General features: G+C 38.8%; 1 protein-coding gene across 23 annotated transcripts in view; it reads left to right on the forward strand.

Annotated features, from left to right (window-relative positions):
* ELAVL2 (ELAV like RNA binding protein 2) overlaps positions 1 to 5390 on the forward strand; it is a 101387-nt gene extending 95997 nt beyond the window's left edge. For 16 of the 23 annotated variants that reach the window (XM_030470327.1, XM_030470322.1, XM_030470333.1 and 13 more), the window contains 2 exons: positions 2193 to 2231; positions 2688 to 5390. In XM_030470327.1, the coding sequence (XP_030326187.1) occupies positions 2193 to 2231; positions 2688 to 3018 (370 nt within the window). In that variant the 3' untranslated portion in view covers positions 3019 to 5390. The remainder of the gene's footprint in view (positions 1 to 2192; positions 2232 to 2687) is intronic. The other 7 variants (XM_030470325.1, XM_030470334.1, XM_030470314.1 and 4 more) reach the window with 3 other exon arrangements.
* The last annotated feature ends 18674 nt before the right edge of the window (positions 5391 to 24064 follow it).

The following is a 24064-nucleotide window of genomic DNA, read 5'->3' on the forward strand; positions in this document are numbered from 1 at the left end:
TATCAGCATTATTCTCAGACTAAAGCCAAAACACAGCACTGCACCACCTACTAGCTGAAACCAGGACCATTTAAATTTTGTAGGAAAGTTGGGGTTTTGGGTGTGTTTTTCTTGTTATTGGTGTTTGGGTGTGTTTGGTTTTGTTTGGTTGGTTGTTTTGTGGGGTTTGTTTATGGGGTTTTTTTGGGTTTTTTTGTTTCCTGAGAAATTAAGTGTAAAGTGATGCCTGAAACAACCATAATATATACTGTGATTTGCTCCACTTAGAAGTATAATGGTTGAAAAAGTACTGAGTAGGGATCAGTTCTGTAGTGAGGGAGAATAAAATCTTTCTCGCTTTTATAGATTTCAAGGCAGAACAAGGTTGAAGTGTGACTGGTCAAAAGGTAAACTAGGGTTGCAGACAAAATTAGATATTTTTCCTAATATAATTTTCTGGGGAAGGCCTTCAGGCTTCTGTTTCCACTCTAAAAGAGGCAGCCTTGCCAAATTTTAAGTTTTTGTAACTGTAAAGGCAAATTGTCTCTTTCTTTTTTTAGGTGTTTGCTTTACTGTTTTTGCAGCATTCCAGTTCTGTTGCTGACCGCGTAGGCCAGATTTCAGTGATACTTCAGATCTTTCATGTTGCTCACTTGCAAGAGATCTTGGCTGTTGACATTTCAGACATGATTGCCTGATGTACTTGCCCTGTCCCTGTAATGGTTGACAAAGACCTGAAAACAGAATTAGCATAAACTTTAGTAATAAAGAACAATAGGGTCACTAGAGTGCTGCTTATTTTTAAGAAAAATCTTGAGCTGGACTTTGAAAAGCAGCTGTATGTAACTGTTCCTCAGTTTCTGTAGGATGTATAACTTAAACTGTCTTTTAAAACTGTCCAGTGGATGCACCTGATAATTTTTCCAGAACATTTTTAAGTTGTCCAGGTAACTGATGAAAACTGTTACAGTTTGATACAATTACTGTATGAAGTCCTCAGCCTGCTGCTCTACAGCAAGGACCTGTAAATGGTGGTGTTTCTGGAACTCTTTGCCTTCCTCTCCACCCCCAAATAATAATAACTTTAGACTTCTGTCGTCCACACTAATTCTAATGATAATAGGCATTTTTTAAATTTCATTTTTAGGTTTTCAGTGGCTTGCTTTCTTATCAGTGATTCCCACAAATCCTGCTCACTGCAGAGTCATAATGCTCTATAGTTTGAGACTTTTACTTGGTTGCAAATAAGACCAAGTATTTTTTTCTTCAAGCTTTTTGTGCACAAGTTTAGTTACATTGCTGCAGTGCTTGAATTTGGATCCTGTATGCCAGTAATGGTTAGTAAATCCCTTAGCTCATTACTGGAGAGAAATCACAGTAAGGTACAGATCTGTAATGTAGCTGTAAGCTATAAACTAAATTAAGTGTACTCTTTCTTACTGAAACTCATGTTTTGTGGAGTCCTGAAGAGAACCTTTAATAAGACTTTCTCTTCACATGTCTGGACTTTGCCAGGAAGAAACCAGAGCTCTTTTAGGGTAGAAATTTTCTTTAAAGTACTTCTTCAAGGGACTTCAGGAATAACATTAAGAGGACTGGTAGGCACTGCATGTTCTGGATATTACCTAGGTAATTATAAAGGGTTTAGAGCTGTGGTGGCACACTGCAGTTCAGCAGCTTGGGGGAAGAAACACATGGAGGAAGCTTACGGACTGATAGATGTGTGTGTGCATATATATTCTAAAAACACTCCACTCTGGAAAAGAGTAGGAAAACAAATTTTTATTTGCAGTTCATAGTCTAATATTTTTTTACTGCTCCAAACCCCTGCATCTGTGTGGGTATTCAGGTCAGCAAACTGTCAGAAGCTTCAGTAAAGTCTTCATCCACAAGAAGTTAGTAATTTGGAAAATTTCACCAAGGTGATCACTGTCTAATGCTATGCTAGAGTATTTGACTTAAGCTTAATTAGTGGTAGTGGTACACCTTCTGAATTGAACTATTTATAGTTGTGAATGCTACACAAGAACATCTATTTTGCATTTGCGAACTGTATCAAGTGTAACAAGGTGCCACAGCTCTTTCAGTGGTGATACTTTCACTTAGCATGAGGTTCTGTACCATGCAAGGAACTTGGCAGTAAAATATCAAGTTTCCTTAAGACTAAAGGGTGGAAAAGTCTGAAGACTGAACACATGCTAAATGTTTTGCAGGTTGGACAATCTGCTCAATATGGCTTATGGAGTAAAGAGGTAATAAAGGACTACTGGGTTCATAATAACCAAATTATTATTTGGTGTACTTTCACTTTTTCAGTAAGGCTTTTGTTGGATTTTTGCATGTTGAGACTTCAGATTGTTCATTTTGGTGCATTGTGCATGAAAGAGAGAAACCGTTTGTAGCAGATCCCTGGAATTCCTATTTCAAATGACTTACTGATCCTCACTGGTTTTATAGCATGCTTTTCTTTTGATTTTCTGTGTTATTTTATTTCAGACAGACCTAGCACTGTTCCCCTACTTGTGTATTGTACATAGTATTTGGGGAGTGGGGGAATAAATATTTGTGATGTTACCTTATTAGTCTGGCCAATATGTTCATGCTGAGAAAAGCCCTATATCATCTTTTTTTCGTTTTGAAATGTCTTTGGTGGGATTTTCTGTGAACAGCTACTTCATGATCCTATTTTATTTTGCTCCATTCTTCAGTAGGTTTCCTCCAATGACCATTGATGGAATGACCAGTTTGGCCGGAATTAATATCCCTGGACATGCAGGAACTGGATGGTGCATTTTTGTATACAACTTGGCCCCTGATGCTGATGAGAGTATCCTCTGGCAAATGTTTGGACCCTTCGGAGCAGTAACCAATGTGAAAGTCATCCGTGACTTTAACACCAACAAGTGCAAAGGTTTTGGATTTGTGACTATGACAAACTATGAGGAGGCAGCTATGGCAATAGCCAGCCTGAATGGATATCGCCTTGGGGACAGAGTATTGCAGGTCTCCTTCAAAACAAACAAAACGCACAAAGCCTAACAAGTTATTCTCAGTGCATTAATACATGAAAAACTGTACAACAAAGGCAGTTTACAAGACGCTTTATGCATTCGTAAATGCCTTTGTTGTATGTCAGTGTGGAAATGGGGATAAAATGACTACTTAGCATCCTAAGAATATGTGAGATTTTTTATTGCTAATATTTGAATTAAAACTTCTTAAATGTCTTTTGTGTTTGAATATTGACGAGAGATACAGGGTTTTTACCTGTCACAATGCATATTCTATTGCCTTCTTTGAAGAAGGTGGACCTTTTAAAATGTTTCAGCTAAGGGAAGAATTTTTTTCTTTTTACATGACTGCCTTCAACCTATGAGTAAATATTGAGGCTTTGTGGTTTATTTTGTTTCTTTTATGTTAGTTTTTTATTTGCCTTGTGTTTAATTTACAGTTTAATGCATTGCTGTTTTGTTGTTCAGTAAAAGTATTTGAAGTTTACATTTTATTTATAAAGTTATAAGCAGTATTTATTTTCTAATTATCATTTGGGTTGGGGAGTGGGAACACATTATAAAAAGCTTATTGTAAGAATACTGGAGAACTTTTCGTAAAGCAGTACCTTGCCAAAGAGATAAGAGCCTCTTTGATGTGGGTTTAAAAAAGCATCTATTTTTATAGAAAAAAAAAAAAATTTGGAGAAACTTTTTACTGGTCCTGGAACAAATATTTTGACTTGAATACTTTGAGAAATCTCTTCATATGACACCTAGTGAGCTTTTAAAACTTACCAGGAAATTTGCAATTGCTGGGGAAAATTTAGAAAGATTTATGATGTAGAGATACTTTTGAGACCTTTGTATTAAGAAATAGAGTCAATGGGATGCACTGTTGGTTTCATTTTTGTAATCATCAGTGGAGTCTTTGATCATCCTGGTTATTAAGTGATAGGTGGCTCACATTAATTTGTGATGGTGAAACAATTTAAATAATATAAGAGCAAGCAGGAAACTTAAAATACCGAGAAATGGGGAAAAAAAAATAAAATCTGTTCTTCCTAAAGAATTCCCTTCAGATGGAGCTCATGGTGTTTAGTGATGTACTTGCTATTGTTTGAAGAATTGTTTTGTCTTAAGAAAAGACATTGAGCGTGGTTTGCGCAGCAGCAAATCAGCAGAAGTGGCCTAAGTTGGGTATGTTTGGAGGTATTTTGAAAGTTATGTTCAAGGCCAACACCTGAGCTTTGTGTAATGTAAATAAGACCTTGAGTTACAAACCTTTAAGCTAATTTTGATTTTAGTTTATTTTTCAAGTTACATGCCAAGTGATGTTCAATTTTGAATGTTTTTGTATTGAGTTTTTTCTTTGTAAATGGCATTAACATTGTTACTTGAGGTCTGCTTATTCATTTTTGTTGTCCTGAGGACTTGAATTTACAGTGCATCAGATCTGTTGCTGTTTTTGTCTGTAGATAGTCTAGCTTCAGCTGTTTATGGTGATGCTACATTTTTGTTTATAAATATGTTTGTGGTAAAAAATGAGTATAATCATAGGTTTTGAAATTTCCTTACATTTTTCATACAAAACCCATAAATACCTGTATGCTATTGAAATTTAACTTTGTATGATGCTTAAATCACTATTTGGGGAAATAGAAAAAATCTTTACCATGTATTGAAGAAATTTAAGGAAAAAATACAGAATATTTTCTGATTAGCATCTAGCTTATAATTAAATTTTTAAAAAAGCTGAGGGTTTGATGCCTTCACCAGGATGCACTGACAATTCCATGGTTACGTCCTGCTTTTTGTATAAACTGAGATGCTCATATGCTTCCCCTTAGAAAAAGCAATGTTCTATGCATAACATCGTTGTACACTATCTTTGCAGTTGCTTTTGGTTCTTATTCTTTTAAACCGTAGTTATAAATTTTTCAGTATAGTACAGTACATATACTGTGAAGTGCGTGCTAAAGTGAATAAGCAAGTTTTCATGCTGACCCACTCAATGCTATTCAAAACTCAATTGGCTTCCTGAGCACTTCCTCATTCTTAGGTGCATTTAGATTGTTAAAGCTAATCCTGTGCATTAAAAATTGTATATACTGTAGAAATCACAAACTTTCGAATGTGGGGAAAATAGTAGCTACATGCTTCTTTCCTATACTACTGTAGCAACTCACAGCATTGATGAGAAGGCATGTAAATTGGGCTTCACTTTACAGTGTTTATCAGAGCACTTAGTAAAATATAAGGCTGGTATTTATTTGAAGTTGTATAGTATGACTTAATTCACATCTGTTGGGATAGAAAATATATTCTGTTGTATTTAAGAGGTTGTACATGTTTTCTTTTGTGTTTGGATCCTTTGTACTTTTTCATGTTCAGTACATCAATAAACAAAGTTGAAGGGAACACAGTGTGTCACAAACAGGTCTTTTACCATATTGTCCTCTGTGTTAATGGATAAGTGATCTGAGTTTCTGCAAAGCTCTTGAGCTCCTTTTAACTTAGCTCAAGATCCTAGTTACCAATGAGAAGGTGGGACAGTGGAGCAGTATACCAGTTGTTGTGTTAGAATTAGTGTTGAATTTTTTCACTTTGATTTTATATGAACCACTCAATATTAGACTGATTAAAAAAATGAGGGTCATTAAACACATTCACTAAAAATTATTTTGCTGTCTGGCAGACTGCTATTTAGTCTAGCTAAATTAATGCCCTAGTGTGTTAGGACAAATACAGAGGAGAGGGAAGGATTTACTCTTTATTGCAATGTCCGCTTGCTATTTAATTACTGCACTCATTTCTGGGCTCCATGAATGGAGTGAACCTTAGTTTGCTATTCTTTTCCCTTCCCAGCTTTTGAAGAAATTCTTTAAAATTAGTTAACTCTTGCCGTTTTAAAGCACATATATTCCTAAATTAATCTGCTTTGCTCAATTGAATGAGTGTGAATTTCCACCAGTGAGAATACAGTTCCAAAAGTGGCTTATGCAATATAGCTTTTATTTTTAACTGCTTTCTTTCACCTTCCTTTTTATATCTTTACTGTGAGATTTTTTTGATGCAAAACCTTGTAATGTGTTGTGGCATGGAGCATCTCTCATCACTACAGTGTGATGGAATTGAGTTTACTTGGATTGTGGGGTTGTAAGTCTGTGAGCAACACAAAAACCTCAAGATGTTGGTCACAGCCAGTGTTAACAAACTGCCTATATTTACTTATGGAAATGGTGTGTACTGATGACTATGCGTTTATGTTCTTTGGCTGGAGTACTGAAAGGATGCAAGACACAGTGCTTGGCAGCAAATAAGGAGCTATGGAGTTCAATATTCCATCACGGACATCTATATTCAGTTTGCACTCTTTCACGGAAGGATAGTTTTTAGTTCTCAACTCAGACCGGTTTGAGTACGGTGTAACTAGCCACAGGTGAATTATTTTGTTATATGGAAATGAGGACAAAAATGTGTTACGTAATTGCCTTCAGTTGAGAATCAAAACTGCTTATATTTTGAGAGTTAGCTGCAGGTAAGCAGGCAGTCAAGAAGCAACACTGAAATTATCAGTTGTAAGTGCAGTTGCCCAGAGGAAAGGTCAGTGCTGAAAAATACAAATTTGATTATATGTGGCTGAGCACCTCTGAGTAGTTGGAGCTCATAAGTAAGGGAATCTGATGCAAATTTATACAGAAGTAGTACTTTTCTTGCTATATTAAAATTTCATGGTAAAGCTAAGGAAGAACATGTGAAAGTGCTTCACATGATGTGGTGGAGGAAGACTGGTTCCTTTGGTACCTAAATAATGAGTTTCAGGATATATATAAACATCTGTGAGGGACTAACAGTAATAGATAAGACAAGCTGGAAGCATGAGCCTGGCAGAGGGTGAGCTGTAACTGGGGGACATGAGTATTGGCTGTGGCACTTGTGGAAGGGCTTCACTACTGCTGAAACATGCTTGAGGCTCATGTGGCCTCTTCTGCAAAAGATGTATGCAATGAAATCAACTGTCATTGGTGAATTTCCCACCTGTGTCTAGAAAAGCCTAGCTTTAAGACAGCATTTTTCCAGTGAATGAAAAAGGTGCATTTCTTTAAAGCATATGGCTGTCTGTTAGGGTTGTGCACCCAGGTGCCATCAAGTACTGGTAAGTCTGGGGTACTCTTACCTGTACTGCTGAGCAGGCCTGACTGATGTTTAAAATCTATTTCCCTTTGTATTGTTGCTTCAAACACACTGCATGAGGGTGCCTAAAAGTATGGGAATGGTGACTTAAGTTGAATCTTCAGAAGCAGCAACGAGTTAGGACTTGCTATCAAAAAATTTATATATTTTATGACTAGCAGAGAGTATCTCAGGTTTTCTTACTGTGAGTTTGAGAAATTAACACATTTTGAGGTGCTCCCTCGTGGGTAAAATAATAACCAGGGATTGTGCCGTTCAAGCCCTGTCAACACTGTTGATCCAGTGAGTTTAAGTCCTAGAATCATAGAATGGTTTGGGTTGGAAGGGGCCTTAAAGATCATTTAGTTCCAACCCCCTGCCATGGGCAGGGACACCTTCCATTAGACTAGGTTGCTCAAAGCACTATCCAGCCTGAGCTTGAACACTGTCAGGGATGGAGCAGCCACAGCTTCTCTGGGCAACCTGTGCCCTTGTCCTATTACACTCACAGTAAAGAACTTCTTCCTAATACCTAAAATCTAAGTAACTTCTCTTTCAGTTTTAAGCCAATTTCCCCTTATCCTATCCCTATGTGCCTTTAGCTTTAATGTAGCCCTCTACAGGTACTGGAAGGAAACATGACATTTTTAGTGATCCTGTAACTGTGTAAGGAGAGTTGCTACAAGTGTTAGCCGAGTGTTTATTATAAACACTGCATACTTAAGCATAGGAAGAGCTGAATTTTAATTTGAAACATTTCATTTATGCAGTAGGACCCTTGCTTAGTACAGCAAGTGTATTTCTGTTGCTTTCAGTGCAAACGTTCTTAATTTCAAGTTCTGCTGATAAAAGCCTCTGCAGGTCACCTAGCTGCTGATACAACAGGGCTATTTTCCAACACTTATCAAAGGTAATATTCTCTAATAAAAAATTAAATAGCCCTGATAGCTAGTCCACCCCTTCTTAATGTCTACTGTCTACCTGTCTCAACAGTTTGGTACTACCTTTTAGAAATAAAAGGTATTCTGTAGCAGCCTGTTTTGTAAGAAGGAGGTTGGTCAAAGTGAAACACTTCTTTCCTACTACTGTTGTCTTTGTGTACAAAATACCACAAGCAAAAGCATGGTGGAAGACTTCCATCTTTTTTTCTGTCCTTCATTCAGATTGGCACTATTCTAATGGACCCAAAACAGTTCAGTTGAACCCTTCACTTCAAGCTGCCTGTATCCCCAACAGTTCATGTTTTCTGAGAAGCTATGACTCTAGGGACATTCTGGTTGAATTAGTTCTTTCTGGAAATGGTGAGTTGCATATTCTTTGCAAATAGCTACAGTATCCGTTTTTATTGCTATGAACTCAGATACGTTATAACTCCGAATTTTGAAAGCAACTCTAATGCTTGCTGTAAATTATGCCCATTGATGATGGGCTTTTTCTGTATAGGCGAAAGTATTCAGTAAAGTGAGTTCAGGATTCCTCAGATTCCTGTTCGTTGTGCTGACACCGGGCAGCCATGTATGACGTGTAGTGCTCTATTCCACCCCAGATCTGTTACTAACCAACCCATTCATTTTGCATCTGAGCCACACAAATAGATATGTGCAACAGAGGAAAAGCTTAAGAACGAAACCAAGACAGTTGTGTGTTTTACAGACTTCAGGGAATACTCAAAAGGACAAAATTAATCTTCATATTATTTCCGTTAGATTGCCTAGCCAGGAATTACAGAAAACTCATCCAACAGGTGATTAAATCCAACCTCCTAGTGAGAAAGCATTCCTGAATGCTGCTGGTTACTTTGCAGATTTAATACAGTCTTACATGTTCTAAAAGCAAACGGTGGTTTTGCCATAACCCTGAAGCTGATGCCTTAGGAATTTGTATGGCCGTCCCTCAGAGCTACTGGGGGAAGAAAGGAGGGAACCCTGAAAGGGTGAAGTCTGGATCAAAAAAGAGTTCAAGATGTTGAAAATTCAGGTTATGCCTGAAGCTCATCAAGACTTCTCTTGTTTCAAAGACTACCCTGTTCAGTCCTTTGGCTTGTTCTTGTTTTCTCTGGGAAAATGGTTATTTTATTTCCTATTACAAGCACAGCTTCTTTAAAAAAGTAGAAGCAAAGCAAAAAAGGATGTGAAAAAAATAAAAGCAAAGGCAGCAGAAGCCTGAAAAGGAGCAGTCAAATTGTGATACCAAATTTCAGCGGTTCTGGCAATTGATAGTGGGCTTCTTTGAAATCTGTGCAAAGCACAGAGAGCAGAAAAAATAAAAGCAGACTGAAAAATGAGAAGTGAAGTAATAAAATTCTAATAAAATTAATTGTAAGTAAACTTCCTCTGTGACTGACTGAATTGCCACCTGTGAAATGCTGTGTATTTCTTGAGGACATCACCTGGTAATGATAAATCTTTGAAGAGACTTTGAGAGCCCCTGCTTAAGCATCTCTTCTTAACAAAATTTGGTAGCTATTACTTAGAAAAGGAAATGAAGAGTTGCAAGAAAGTGATGACCCAATTTCCTTGCTCATGATGGAATTTGTAGCAATTATTAGGTGTATCAAAATAACTTACTTTGATCTCCATTCCACACAGACATCTTTCTTTAGCAGCAGCACTAGATGAGGATTTCTGTAGGAGAATGAAGGAGCTGGTCAATACCAGGCACTTAAAGGAAAACTCAGTTTTCTTGGAAAAAGTCGATATTTTTCCAACTATGTGAAGTTCTTAAAAATGTTTCACTGCTGCAAAGCCTTTATTTGCCTCTTGTCTCTGAGAACCAGCAGATACATTCTTCCATTCATGAAGATCAATTTTTAAAATATTCTAAGTGGGAATGTTTTTGGTTTACTTCAGGGTACTAAGGCTGAGGTCATCTTACAGCATTGTCTAGTTCTTAGTATTTTACTTCTATAAACTTTGAACTGTAACCAAGCCTATCGCTGTCTAATCCAGGGAATATATGGTATATGATGTCAGAGAGTCTCATCAAAGCATTACATGACTATGTTTGCTGCTATTTGGTGATGTTTTCTCCTTAGATGGTTCCTAAATATGAATGGCCCTTCAGTCGTATGGCAGTACTGTGACAAAATATTCCTCCTCAAATTGTGAACATTAGCTTTTCTAAATACCCTGTTGAGAAAACAACCCTGTAATCAGGTGAGCGTACTCCAAGTCAAGTATCCCTTCAGCAGATGGGGCTTTGAACCATTGGGTACACTTGCACTTCAAAGCCATTTGGCAGAATCCATCAGTAGTCATTTTAACGAATACCAACAGGTTTTTGGACTGGAAGCTCATTTGGGATTTTGTGTGGTTTTGTGCAAAGCAGTCTTCTCCAAGTGTCCACACGTTAGAAGAAAGCAGTGCCAGGCTCTGGGAGAGATCCCATTCCTATCATAATCTGGTTTCACTTAGTCACCAAGACAGATGGAAAATCAAGAGTTGAGGCTTTGGGTTCAGAAAGTTGAAGTTCTTTAGCATTACAGAGGACGACACTAAAGTGACAGTAACAAATGGGATAAAGTGCGCAGCTCAATGCTTGGTTATAGGAGCTTATTTAGCCAGAATAGACTTTAGCTTTTTAAACAGCTTAGCATGGAAGTGGAGAAGAGAAGGTAGTGTGTTGGAAGTATCCAGTCTTCCATCAGACTTGCTGATGTGCTGTTCTTTACCTAAATGAACCTACTGGAACACCGAACTTTGAGAAGATAGCTACATTTTTCTTCATGCAAGTATTATCATCTCTTCACCTTGAGAAACTCCAGGCAACCACAGAAATACCGTCTGGGATCTACTAGTTTAACTCCTGCTGTCTGTTCAGGCTCCTTTGCCTATAGACAAGCAGGTGTGCCATGTTCACAGTGAATGGCACTTCACCTTGAATGCCATAGTGGTTTTGTTTCTCATTAGGTTCTCTTAAATGTCTTTGAATATTAGCAAACCTTACAGATTCTGAATTGTTCTTTCGAAATTCAGACAACTGCTCACCAGCTGACCTCCATCAACCCTCTTAAGAATCTGATTTTCTGAGTAAATGAAAGAAAACTGATTTAGGGGAGGGTTTTTTTCATCTCTCATCCTTGACTGCCCATGTATCATCAATTCCAGCTTTGGCCTGGTATTTTGTGCATCTGTTTTATGGAAGAAGTGTTCCTTCACATTCACATTTATATGTATCGGTATTGTCATTATGATGTTTTCAGACTCTGAAGAAAAGAAGGGTGCAGAAGGAAAGAGTGTCATTTCGCTTCGGATATGGGTTTTTCTGTCTTCTTTGCTACTAACATGAGCTCACAAGCTGAGCATTTTTCACTGAAGCTGTGCTCTTTCCTACTGTGTGAACTGAAATGCAGCATTCAGCTCAAACAAGTCTGTATTCCTAATTCCTTCCTGTCCTAAAATTACAGTAGCACCCTACTGCATGTATTACTGATGCAAACAGAAAATTATAAATTCCCACTACTACAAATTAAGTCATGAAAGTGGAACTATTGCGGCTTCAGTAGATAGGCAAAATAAAAACAAATCTCCCCAAACATGAGGGAGCAATTCATAGGGGGAAGGTTTAGGAGGGAATAAGAGCTACTTTGATGTGTAGATCTAACTTTTTTTTACTTTACACTGCACATGCTTTTTTTATTGCTGCAAGATATATGGGTGCAGTTGGCAAGATGCATCTTTTGAAGGTGCTACTAGGGAGAAGACCCAAGGAATGAAGATCCAAGTACCTCAGTGGCTGGGGAGGGTAGAAAGACACCTTCATAAGCCATTGGAAGCTCATGGGGATTCCCCTGCCATCAGGTAAGAAGAGATTGCATTGTTCATGAGTTCAGTGTAATCTTTCTTTCTCTGCATTTAAGCACACTCTTTTCACTATTCCAGAGTTGAAAGAAAGATCTGTGAGAAGTGTAGGACCAACAGGCCAAACGGTTTTAAATATGAAATGTAGCACTGCTGCTTTTGCGTGTTTAGCTTACACAGACAGAGGTCCCTCATCAGGTAGGCAAATGCACTGCGCACTTCTGCGTGTCTGAACAGCACTTTCATTATGTATAAGCATGGCACTTTTCATGCCGCTCTTCCACCAAAATATATTTCTGACGTGTTTTCTTGTAAATAACATAGTGATTTTTTTAACAGGAGTAGGTTCCAGACATTCTAAATGTTCACAGCTATAACAGCTCCCTGAAAGCACACGTCAGGAAATCATAAACTGCCATACAGTGCTAAAGATACACAAGAATAGTGAAGAAGAGTGAAACAGGGCTTTTTGCGTATGAGAGTTAGGATATTGTGTTGGGTATCTCCTGTGCCAGGTCTGGCAGGCTTGTTTAAGGAACTTGTTACCCCCTTGACCCTGCCTTTCCTCAGGGCTGAACAGGGGGCAAGACTAAACCCAGCTTCAGAGGTAGTGTGGGAGCATGGGCATCTCTGGTTGATGGTCCAGAGTTTATTTGATCTTTTCAGCACAAGGACTGCATATACAGGATCAGGCTGGTGTTGGAGAACATAGCGTGTCCTTCCTGGTATGGCTTCTCTCTGGCCACAGGGCTATTGCACTTGGGGTAGTTCGCTATCTGGTGAACCTCTGGGCAATAAGGCAGGCTCAGCCTTAAATGTCTATGGACAGCTATTCCCTCAGAAATCTGTTAAAGGTTTTTTGGGAAACTGAGATTTAAAGAGATGATAAATGTTAATACAACTCACTAGGATATTTTTTGTTATTGTTACTTTCTAGGAGCCTCTTTTGTTGGTTTTTATTAGCCTTTGTCCTAGGAAATTTCAGAAATTCTCTGTAAAAACTAGAAAATTATGTGATAATGATGAGTTCAAAAGAGAAAAATGGCACTGAGATAGAATTGCTTTGTTTCTTCTAGAACAGAAATAATTCTAATAGCAGTAATTTTTCACTGTGATCTTGTTAACCCTTTTTTCTGTAGCTATTCATATTCCTCTCTACATTTCAAACAGAATTTGTAAATATATTGAAACTTTTGGAAGTTGCTAGGCGATTGTTTTTCCTGAAATCAGGGCATTTACTGTGTTTCAGTGAACATGCTAGAAATAGTGTCTGAAGGGTTAAGGTCAAATCTAATTAATGAAGCTACTAGCCTGTGTGGTGGTTTTCTTGGTGTTCAAGATTTTTCTAAGAGGTCAATAAAGCACTGAGCCTGTTGTGAAATCAAGAAGCTGATTTTCATGAAAAAAAATTTTTATATAAAAAATCCTTAAGGTTAAAGTAGTCTTTAAAGGCTTGTATCTACGAAAATGCTTTCTCTTTCTCCAAGACCCTCTACTAAGTGGAGCTGTATTTGTTTAGTATTAAGTATTTGGAATACTCATTGCCCTTCAGGAAGAATGGTTATCAGTTGTTCTGTTCGGTAGAGGTAAGAGGATTCCCTTTTTACCAGCATAGTCAAGGGAAAAAATATTTTTACCCTGTCTGCTGCAGGAAAATAAACTGTGCAAAACCAAACCACTATTTAGCTTGAGCTCTGTTATGTAAATTCCACTGCTAATGATTTCTTTATTGCACCTTGTCACCGTGGAGAGGAAAACCAGACTTCTTGCTGATTTCCGCTGTACCACTGGCAAGTATAGAACTTATATGCAGTTTTGTTGGAATTGCAAGATCAAAGGCAGAATGAGCCTTCCAGTTCTATGCTGTCAAAACAGTAGTTTCATACATAGCAAAGAGATGTTATATGATGAGCTAGGTAATCAGCTGAGACAATCAGTTGAGCTTGATGCTAAATTCTGTAGTGTGGGAACACTGCAGCAATTCTTCTGTATAAAACAGGAGGGAGAAGAGAAGAAACAAAAAGGTTAGGTAAATCAGATCTTTAAGCATATGCTATTCCAAACAAATTTGTTCTTTCAAAGATTCACTGGAAAATGGACCTACTGCATTGAACAGAGGCAGATTGATGAAAGCCATTAGAGGCCTACTCATTTGTGGAAATGGTGCTTGAAAACAAATGGATTTCCATTTTTTGGGGGGAAAACTTTGTTCTCCATTTCCTATCAAGAGCAGGAAGACCTCCAGGCTGCAAGATGTGTTTTCCAACCTAGTTGTTTCTGTAATTCTATGATCAACCATGATAGTTCAGATAATGCCACAGCACTGACCCCAGTGGTATCCCATGGACGTGGTCACAAACACAAAGGCTTCATGCATGTGAGAGTGGATTCCTGTTGATTTTATTTCACTTTTTTTTTTTTTCTTTCTTGGAGGGATGGATGGTAGTCATAAAGCTCTTGCATATGTGCAGAACAGGAATGAGCCCCTGAAATGCTTAGCCTTGTAATCACTGCTCTCCAGCAGAAGAGCTGATTTCCCTGACCTTCCTATGTATTAATCACTGGAGGTTCTTACTGCACCTATTATTTTTAGTGTGCTTGCCATACCATGTCTGTGACTAGGTCCATGGCATTTTATCGTTGATTCAGCTATAAGTGCTGCTGCTTTGAAAGGCTGTTTTGAAAGAGTTCTTAAGTGAAGAGTATTTGGTTCAATTTGAGCTCAAACATAGTAAATGTCAGTCAAAATGAAAATGCTTTTGAAGAATTTGCTTCAGTTGGTGGAAATAATCCCTACTTAACAAGCTCATTCATTGAAGTAGCACAAAAAATCTAAAAATACTACTTTAAACTTGCTTTAGATACTTTGTCCAGTCTATGAAGGAGGTCCTGGCTACAGCAGTTTCATATTTGCTTCACTGCTGGGCTACACCCTTGTATTGACTCAGCTGGAGACATACAATAATGTACGATTTTGTGCATAATTGTATGATATTCTTCATGGCTTGTGCTGCTAAAACTGCAGGGGGCATGTTTGCTAGTGCCTTCAGATTGCTGTACCAGCTTGTGTGGTGCTAGGTGCCTGTTTTGAAATGCCTAGTCGGTGACTCCTAAAGAGCAGATCTGTGCTGAAGAATCACTAAAGCAGCTGCATTCATCTGGGATGAGGCACACCATGATGCCCTGGAAAATGTGCTCACACGCTCAAAGAAGAGCAATTCCTAAGAAGTTATAGTTAAGAACTGACTGCTGTGAGAAACAAGAGAATGCAAAGTTTAACCATGTCTAGGATATGCTGTAAAATATTTCTATGAACAAGTGATGTGCTACAGAGTAAAGTGTCTCAGACAACCAATACTGCCTGAAACAGGAAAAACATAAAGCTGTTTTCTATAATGAACTTTGACTGAAAAAGTAAGTCCTGAACATTTCCTGAAATCTTTTCCAGACCATGCTGCCTTTCTTTGCTAGTCTATAAAACCTGTAGAGGAACAACTTACAGAAGTTCCACCTTTGAGAAAATTTGAACAAGATACAGGGTGAACAGCAGCTGCCTAAAAATGCATTAATATTTCACTGGCAGAGAGCCTTCTTCCTGTAGTGATTGCTTATTCTTTTTGTTGCTGGGAGTAATTGGCTAGAGCAGTCACTTGCAGCCGTTAGACACTCTGAGCTCCAGCAGAGTTCATCAAGGCTTTGTGCACACTTAGGTTCTGTTTGGAAACCCCTGAGTATCCGGACTAGGTTACATCAAAGAGTGCTTTTGGCAATTGGAGGGTCCACTGAAAAAAAAAAAGATATAAACTTATGCTTTTAATTTCCAGTTGAGCAGCTGGGGCATACTGCATAACCCAATTTAGTGTATGTAAGAAAGAAAAAATAACATAAATGCAGATTGACCTGGAGGAATTTCCTACATCTGGAGGATGTACAATTTTGACAGAAAAAACCCTAAACACCCACCAGGCCAGGTGAACAGTTGCATCACTCTTTTTTCCCTTGTGTGCTTAGAAAGATGAGCAGCTTCCAGCGCCTAAAGGGGGCGACAAGAAATCTGGAGAGGGGCTTTTGACAAGGGCATGTAGTGACAGGACAAAGAGAAATGGCTTTAAACCAAAAGGGAGTAGACTTAGCTTAGGTATTAGATATAAAGAAAAAGTTCTTCACTATGAGGATGGTGAGGCCCTGGCACAGGGTGCCCAGGGAAGCTGTGGCTGCCCCATCCCTGGCAGTGTTCAAGGCCAGGCTGGACGGGGCTTTGAGCAACCTGGTCTAGTGGAAGGTGTCCCTGCCTGTGGCAGGGGGATTGGAACTAGATAATCTTTAAGGTCCCTTCCAACCCAAACCATTCTATGATTCTAGAATTCTCTTCTGTAGATAAAACTTTCTTGCAGCGATAGATGTATCTATTTCTCACCTGGAGTGAGACAAACATGAGCATCAGTTGTTTGGCTTGGTTTTTGGTTTTGGTTTTTTTCCTTCCTACAGGGTTGGAAAGCACAGTTAATAACCATAGTTTAATTTTAGTCTCCTGATATCTGGTATCAGTGTGCATATATCTGATTCAGAAAACAGGCGAATTTATTCACTGTTTGTGACCCTTTGCTTTGCAGCAGATAGATAGCTGCAGCAAGGTACCATGTAGGAAACTGAGTTTCCCTTGCAGGTATTTGTACAAGGAACAATCAAGTTCTGCCCTGAAGTTCTATAGTTTGCTTCCTATTGAGTTATCTTTGAGGAAATATCATGTTGTGTGAATCCATAATTACTTAGTTGTTATTATAACATCTTTGTTGGCAACATGGACAGTGGGATTGAGTGGACCCTCAGCAAGTTTGCAAATGACACTAAGTCATGTGGTTTGGTTGATACACTGGAGGGAAGGGATGGGATCCAGAGGGACCTTGATACGCTTGTGAGGTGGGCCAATGCCAACCTCATGAAGTTCAACAATGTGAAGCGCAAGGTCCTACACCTGCTTCGGGGCAATCCCAGGCACAGCTAAAGGCTGAGTGGAGAAGAGATTCAGAGCAGCCCTGCGGAGAATGACTTGAGGGTGTTGGTTAATGAGAAACTGAACAAGAGCCGGCTTCAGTGTGCGCTCGCAGCCCAGAAAGCCAACCGTATCCAGGCTGCATCAAAAGAAGCATAACCAGCAGGTCAAAGGAGGTGATCCTGCCCCTCTACTCTGCTCTTGTGAGACCCCACTTGGAATATTGTGTACAGTTCTGGTGTCCTCAACATAAGAAGGACATGGAGTTGTTGGAGCAAGTCCAGAGGAGGGCCATGAGGATGATCAGGGGGCTGGAGCACCTCCCCTATGAAGACAGGCTGAGAAAGTTGGGGCTGTTCAGCCTGGAGAAGAGAAGGCTGCATGGAGACCTCATAGCAGCCTTTCAGTATCTGAAGGGGGCCTATAAGGATGCTGGGGAGGGACTCTTCCTTAGGGACTGTAGTGATAGGACAAGGGGGAATGGGTTCAAACTTAAACAGGGGAAGTTCAGGTTAGATATAAGGAAGAAGTTATTCACTGTGAGGGCGGTGAGGCACTGGAACAGGCTGCCCAATGAAGTGGTAAAAGCTCCATCCCTAGCAGTGTTCAAGGCCAGGTTGGACGAACCTTGGGTGAAATGGTCTAGTGTCAGGCATTCCTATCCATGACAGAGGGATTGGAACTAGGTGATCTTTAGGTCCTTTCCAACCTAAACCGTTCTGTGGTTCTATGATTCTTTAGCCATTCAGATCTAATGTAATTGCCAGCTGCTTTCTAAAAGTGGGAGAACACCGAAGTTGAGAAGTCTTCAAGCTCTTCAGGTATTCGAAAAGAACTGGTGGTGCTGACTGTTGATTCTTTTAGTACTTTCATTTTCACTCCTGTCTGGAAATGGAACCTCATTAACTCACTAGCAAACCAGCAAAATTTCAACATTTGTTTCAAACATGGATGGTTTTGTTTGTTTTTTTAATGGAGCAGTTACAGTAACTTTCTAATCCTGACATCTGGTCAAAGAACTTAAAATTCTAAAGCATTTGTCTTTATTGAGATGATGTGTTAAATCTTATCAGTATGAAAAGTTTTTTAAAGCATAATATTGTAAATTTTGTGAGAGATATGTTTTCCCAGAAAAGCTCTCATTTGCATTTCTGTTGACATGATACTTAAAATAATTTCAAGAGGAAAGACAGACAATGTATGTGGACTGATCTTGGAGGAAATACTAACCTTTTGGAGTTTGAGACTAGGTAATATTGAGGAGAAAGTACAGAGGAATTCACAGAATTATTAACTTCCAACGTCCTGGATTAATATGTGTAATAATATAAAAATGGGAAGCTAGTGGGTGATTTTCTTCTGGCTTTTAAGAAGTGTGTTGGTTACAAAACCATGGCTATGCTCAATCACTGCATGCACTGTCATGTGTTGTAATTCATCTCTCCTTTCTGCCTTGAAATTGTGACAGTTGTAATAGCTAAATGTTTAAAAATGTAGAAGGTATAGTTTTAATAAGCTCTGGAAATATTAATGTGTACTTTAAAAAAGTTTGCAGTCTCAGCAAGAAGTGGTTTGTCTTCATTAAAGAAGAATTTGAAAGACAATGCATAAAGAGCAGAAACTACCTGCTCATGCAGTCTGGAATTGTTTATACTTATCTGCCTGTTGTACAGAACAAAAGTATATACAATAGGTACGATGTAAATGAAAATGTGTATTATCATTGAAAATGATACTACCATATTTATCATGGTAGATAGGTGCTACAGAGAAAGGTGCTACAGCTAATTACTTTAAAATTTATTGCATTTTAATTCTGGCAGCTAGGACCTTTTCTTTCAAGATATATACTGATAAGACAAACTGATGATCAGTAACACTGAAAGCGATCTTGATTCTAGAGCTTGCATTTCTCTTCTGGTCATAGCAGTTTGCATTCCCAATCACTTAGTCAGACTATGTGGAGGAGCTAACGAGCACAGGAGAATAAATGTCAGCGAGTACTCTCCTGACAAAACATGGTTATGACTCCTACTTTCATTTTCATGTACAGTTAGTTACTCAGGACATCTCATACAATGCCTGCACTCACTAGTAGCTAGCAAGTAAGCATCTGAGTTGTTTAACGTTGCAGAAAAGTCTGCTTTTGACAACCAAAGTCCACGAAATTTCTTTTGTTCCGTGAGCATACTTTAGACAAAACTTGGTGTAAGCTAAAGATTTGGTTTATTAGTAGTCTTTGCTTCTGGCAAGTGAATTACTACTTAAAAGTGTGTATTTCATATTCCATTAGTGTTTTCCAGGAATTGTCCCTGAACTTCCACAATGCCTGTTTCCTCATTGCTCATGCAAACTGCTGCATGGGGGAGACTGTGGGTGTTTAGTGAACCCTTCAGTGAGCACTTCAAAGCCAACTTGACTTGACCTTTTATGTCTAAGTGCTCTTTTTTCCTGTGGGTTTCTTTTTTACTTCTGTCAGGAGGTTTAATTTACCAGAAGCTGCATCTACCCCTTCTGTAAACAGCAGCTTCTTTCCTTGGATTATAGGAAAACCTGCAACAAGTTTTTGAAGATACTTGGTCACCACTTGTATTCTCTCCTCCCTACCCTTACACAGGCCACTGGTGATCATGTTAGAGGCGAGGGAGGGGACCTTTTCAGAAGAATAGCACCAAATCCAGATCCATAACAAAGTTGAGGTCTTTCCTTCTTTCCTCCTGTGCAGAAGCTTGTCTCTTACAGTGTAGCATTAAACTTAATGGTAATCTGTTGTGACTGATCCCTATTGCAAGCATGAACCACGGCTACCTGCCATGACTCAGCAGGCAAGTCTGTGTTGTTTATGAAGACAAAAAGTGGTACTGCAACAAGACAGGGAGGTGTGACTGCAGTTTGCACCTCTACTACATTTGCCCAGAGGATCTGTGTTTTCTTTGTTGGTATTCCAGAAAAGTGACAAGGCGACACTAGCCAAATGCGCTAATAACAGATGTAGCAGTGGCACTCAATTGTCATAGAGTCTATCATTCATACTTAAAGCTTTCTTCTTAAACATATGCATTGCAGGGGGCCCACTACCAGCAGAAAGTATCTGCTATTTGTTAGCAAGACACCGAGTTATTTCACTTGCTGCAGCACTTTTAAATCAGAGCTGCTGTGTTATGTGGTTAGTATTTACCCTTAACAGTCTTCTGCCAGAAATCCCCCGTGCCAGTGTGCTCACTTCTAATGCAAATACGGTGATACCATCAGCCCTTGGTGAACAGCAGATCTAATTTTGCTAATGAGCCTCTCATTAATACATCAGTCAGCTTTTGTTAAACTGACATCGTAGCCTCTGCCTCTATGAGGGCCTATGTTTAATAGAGATTTAATCAGGAGCCTATTAGTGGCATTATCATTATCCATCACTGGCAATTTCACTCACACAAAGACAATCACAGTTTAAACAATGAAACAAAGCTGTGGCCATATTGAGAGACAGATCCATGGCCTCGGTTTGCTTTTTCTGCTATGATGGAGCAGATGCAAAGAGAGTTATCCTGAGTGCTGGTGCTCTTTAGTGATGGGCATTATTAGAGTACCTCGCAATCTGTGTGTTTGCCACTTAAAAACTTCACACACATGCACACCACAATGCACATTATCTCTGACTAGCCAGCTGACCTTAGACTGGGGCAGTTCCCCTGGTTTTTGTGGTTGCCACTCAGGTGACTGACCTGGGGGGAGGCAGCTCCCATATGACATCTGAGTATCCCTGGTCAGGCTATGAGCTGGAGCAGAGCAGGCTTGCTTCAGCAGTGGCTCAGTGTCAGGAAGGAGGTTTCTGTTTTGTTTCTTGAAAGGAATCTCTGATCTTTTACATTATTCAAAGTCACTCTGGTGTGGACCATTAAAATTTCTCCAGCTGCTACTGTACAGTGGGGGAATTCCTGATGGAAGGAGGTAATCTGGTAAAGTGGTGTTCTCTGTTCGTCAAGTATCTGTAGCCACTTGCTGATCGGCCTATACGTAAGCTGTACAAAGTGCTGTTTTTCACACCCTTGTCCAGCTTTGCAAAGTACATAAATTATTCAGAGTTGCTCCTGAAGTGGAAAAAATAGCCTGTTTCTCAACACAGCCAATACACCACATGCATGCTGTGGCAAAATCATGCTAGCCAAAATATTTTTTTACAGCTGGTGTATGCACATGTGTGCATGTGAAGTTCCATGTCTCTGAATGTTTTGACCTTTTTGTATTAAAGCTAAGTAACCAACTGGTATCTGAAACTTGGGAGGACCTCTGGCATTTCTCAGACTAGAAGCATATACTGTTCTAAAGGGCAATCAAACTCAGTCCTGTCTGTTCTTCTTCAATGTGTCTTTGGTGATTGTGCATCCTGTGGAAGTTTGCTTTTGCACAATCATTTGAAGATAATTTTTGTAATTGTCCTGAATACATGTTTAAATCCATAACACCAAAGGTTTTCTTTATGACCAACCGTATTTTATTGTGCAAATAGTGGTAAATTATGAGAAATTTGATTGCTACAGGATCATATCTATCTATGACATCACTACTGTCATGCAAGAGTATGGTACCATCTACCAACACAGCTTTCTGTCCTGAAATGCAAGTGTTTTCTTTAACATGCTGGTATCTAAGAAGATGCTTAAGTCCAGGGCACCTGCTTCTCCCATAATTAGTTGATGTGTGTGTTTCATTGAGGGTGGTGAAGTGGCAGAAAGAATACTTAGTCCCATAGTTGTATGTAAACGAGACCAATAAATTATGCCTGAAACACTTCCTTAGATTGAAGTCCATAAATTCACAAAGAAGAGGTTTTGCTACAGAAATAAGGCTGAGTGGAATCTTACCTATGTATGTACTTATGTATCCTCTTGCAGGTTCTCCAATTTTTTAATTATTCTCTATAGGAGTAATTTGGAGGTTTTGTGTATATGGTGGATAAAGTTTCATTTGAATCTATTGAAGTTCTTCAGACAATCTCAGTGAAACTACTCCAAGAATAAGGATGACCAAAAAAGCTACTGCTTCTCTGGATAATAAAATTTTTGTTAGCAGTCTTAGGTGTAGCCAGTGCTGGTATTTCTGGAGAGAAAAGGCTTGACTTTAATAAGTGTTATACTATGCCTGCCACTGCGCTAATTAAAAAGCATAGTCTTACTCTTGTCCTGTCAGTCCTTTTGCCAAGGCAATCCAACTGCCAAAAATCTGGTCATGGTGGGTTTCAGTGTTTAGTACAGAAAGCTTCTGATTTGGCTTTTCTTTTTTTTAATCCTATCGATAAAAATACAAGGGACCAAGCAGGATTCCCACAGATAACAGCCTTTGAGCAAACTTATTTTTCAGGAAGAATTTCTCAGTGGACTGGTACAACATACCCAGCCCTGGCATTTCATACCCTGACCAGTCTGAGAAAACTTAGCCATCTTTTCATGAGTTAGAGGACTGTAATATTGTGCATTCTCTACTTTATATATATTTGGTCAGAAAACAGTCATTATTTGAACACTTCCTGCATTTTCCATGGTTATCTGTGCAGATTAGAATGTCTAGGCCAATTTCCAAAGCTTAGATTTATTGAAATATGTTTTCAAACAAGAAATATTGCTTTCTTTCAGTATTTGAAGAAGATAGATACACTTAGAATTATGCAGAAGTAAAAGCTTGTTTTGGTTCAAGAAACAATTGTGAGAATTTTAGCGAAAAATCAAATCTGGCTCTTTTGCCTTAAAATAAAAAAATCTTCCCATAAAAAAGCAATTTAGATACCTTTAAAGTAATTCAACTAAAAATACATTTGTCTAGAAGCAAATCAGTTGTTGCATTTGCTGCTTAAAGAAAAAAAGACATACTGGAAAATATCGTGCATTTTTTTAAGCTTGCTTTGTTTCAGCCATGAAGTGGCTTGAAATGGAATACACATTGAGTTTTTTATGTCAGAAATGGATGAATCTATTCTAACTACTTCTTCAAGATCAATGCCTTCCAGATACAAGGTTTTTAGAAAGTCGTAAGATATGGACTACATTCCAGTTTTCTTACCACAGTGTTTATGAGGCAATTGCAGTTCTGTTGCCAAGGGTGTTGTTTTCCCTTGTGCAGTCAAAACAAGAAACCTTGCTAGCATTTGTTAAAGGCTTACCTACAAAAAGTGAGTGACAGAGGGAAGAAAATCTATAAATTAATGTCCCATACTCCTACCATTTTGGCCTGTGGAAAGTCAATGTTAATGTAGGAATATCTCTGAAAAACAGTGACTTTAAAAGATGAGGAGTTAAAAAAAATAAAGAACCAAACCCCGAATCTAACTTTATTGTACTTCCAACCTTAGGTGCTGGAACCTCAGAGACACAGCCCATGGTTCATTTAGAGACATGTAATGCTGCTTATGATCTGTGGCTTTTAAATATCTGCCTGCAGTGGTTTTCTGCTTTTTCTCTGGTTGTCCTGTGCAAATCAAACTTGTAACATTAAGGTGAGAATCGTTGGCTTCTCTTTCCAGAATTGCTCTGCCCCAGAAATAGTGATGTTGCCTGGTTTCTAAATCTCTGGACAAGCTGTTTGGGAACCAAGAAAACATGCCAGTGTTAGCAGCACAGTCTTTTTTTCAGTTGTTAACTAGAAAAGTTGAATTTTTGTGGTGCACCATAATCGGCATCTGAAGACATATTTTGAGGGTCTTGGATGGGTGCCATAGCACTCATGAGGGCCTTGTGGGGAGCAGCTCCATCGATGGAGAGCTGCCAGCAACACAGGGTCTTCAAATGCCTGTTCTTAGCTGGAATCAGTTGCCAAAATAGCCTTATATAGGAGAAAAAGACATAAGAAGTGCTTTTGACTGGGAACTGTTACTGACTATTCTAAATTAAACCATTACTGCAACTTATTTCACACAGTAGGAGTAGAATAAACCTTTCAAAATGTTATAAATAGTTTGCAACTTAGTCAAGAAACTTGAGCCTTTTTTTCTTCATCCATCCCATGTCAGTATCTGTATGGTTTGAGATGTCATTTACTGATGTCTCTGAACTCTTACATTTAGGATGACTCTCAAGTTTGAATTGCAAAGAAGTCTAATTTCCTGTGTATGGTAATGAGTATATGTGACACAAATATAA

Source organism: Strigops habroptila, chromosome Z (assembly GCF_004027225.2).
Source record: "Strigops habroptila isolate Jane chromosome Z, bStrHab1.2.pri, whole genome shotgun sequence".
NCBI lineage: Eukaryota > Metazoa > Chordata > Aves > Psittaciformes > Psittacidae > Strigops > Strigops habroptila.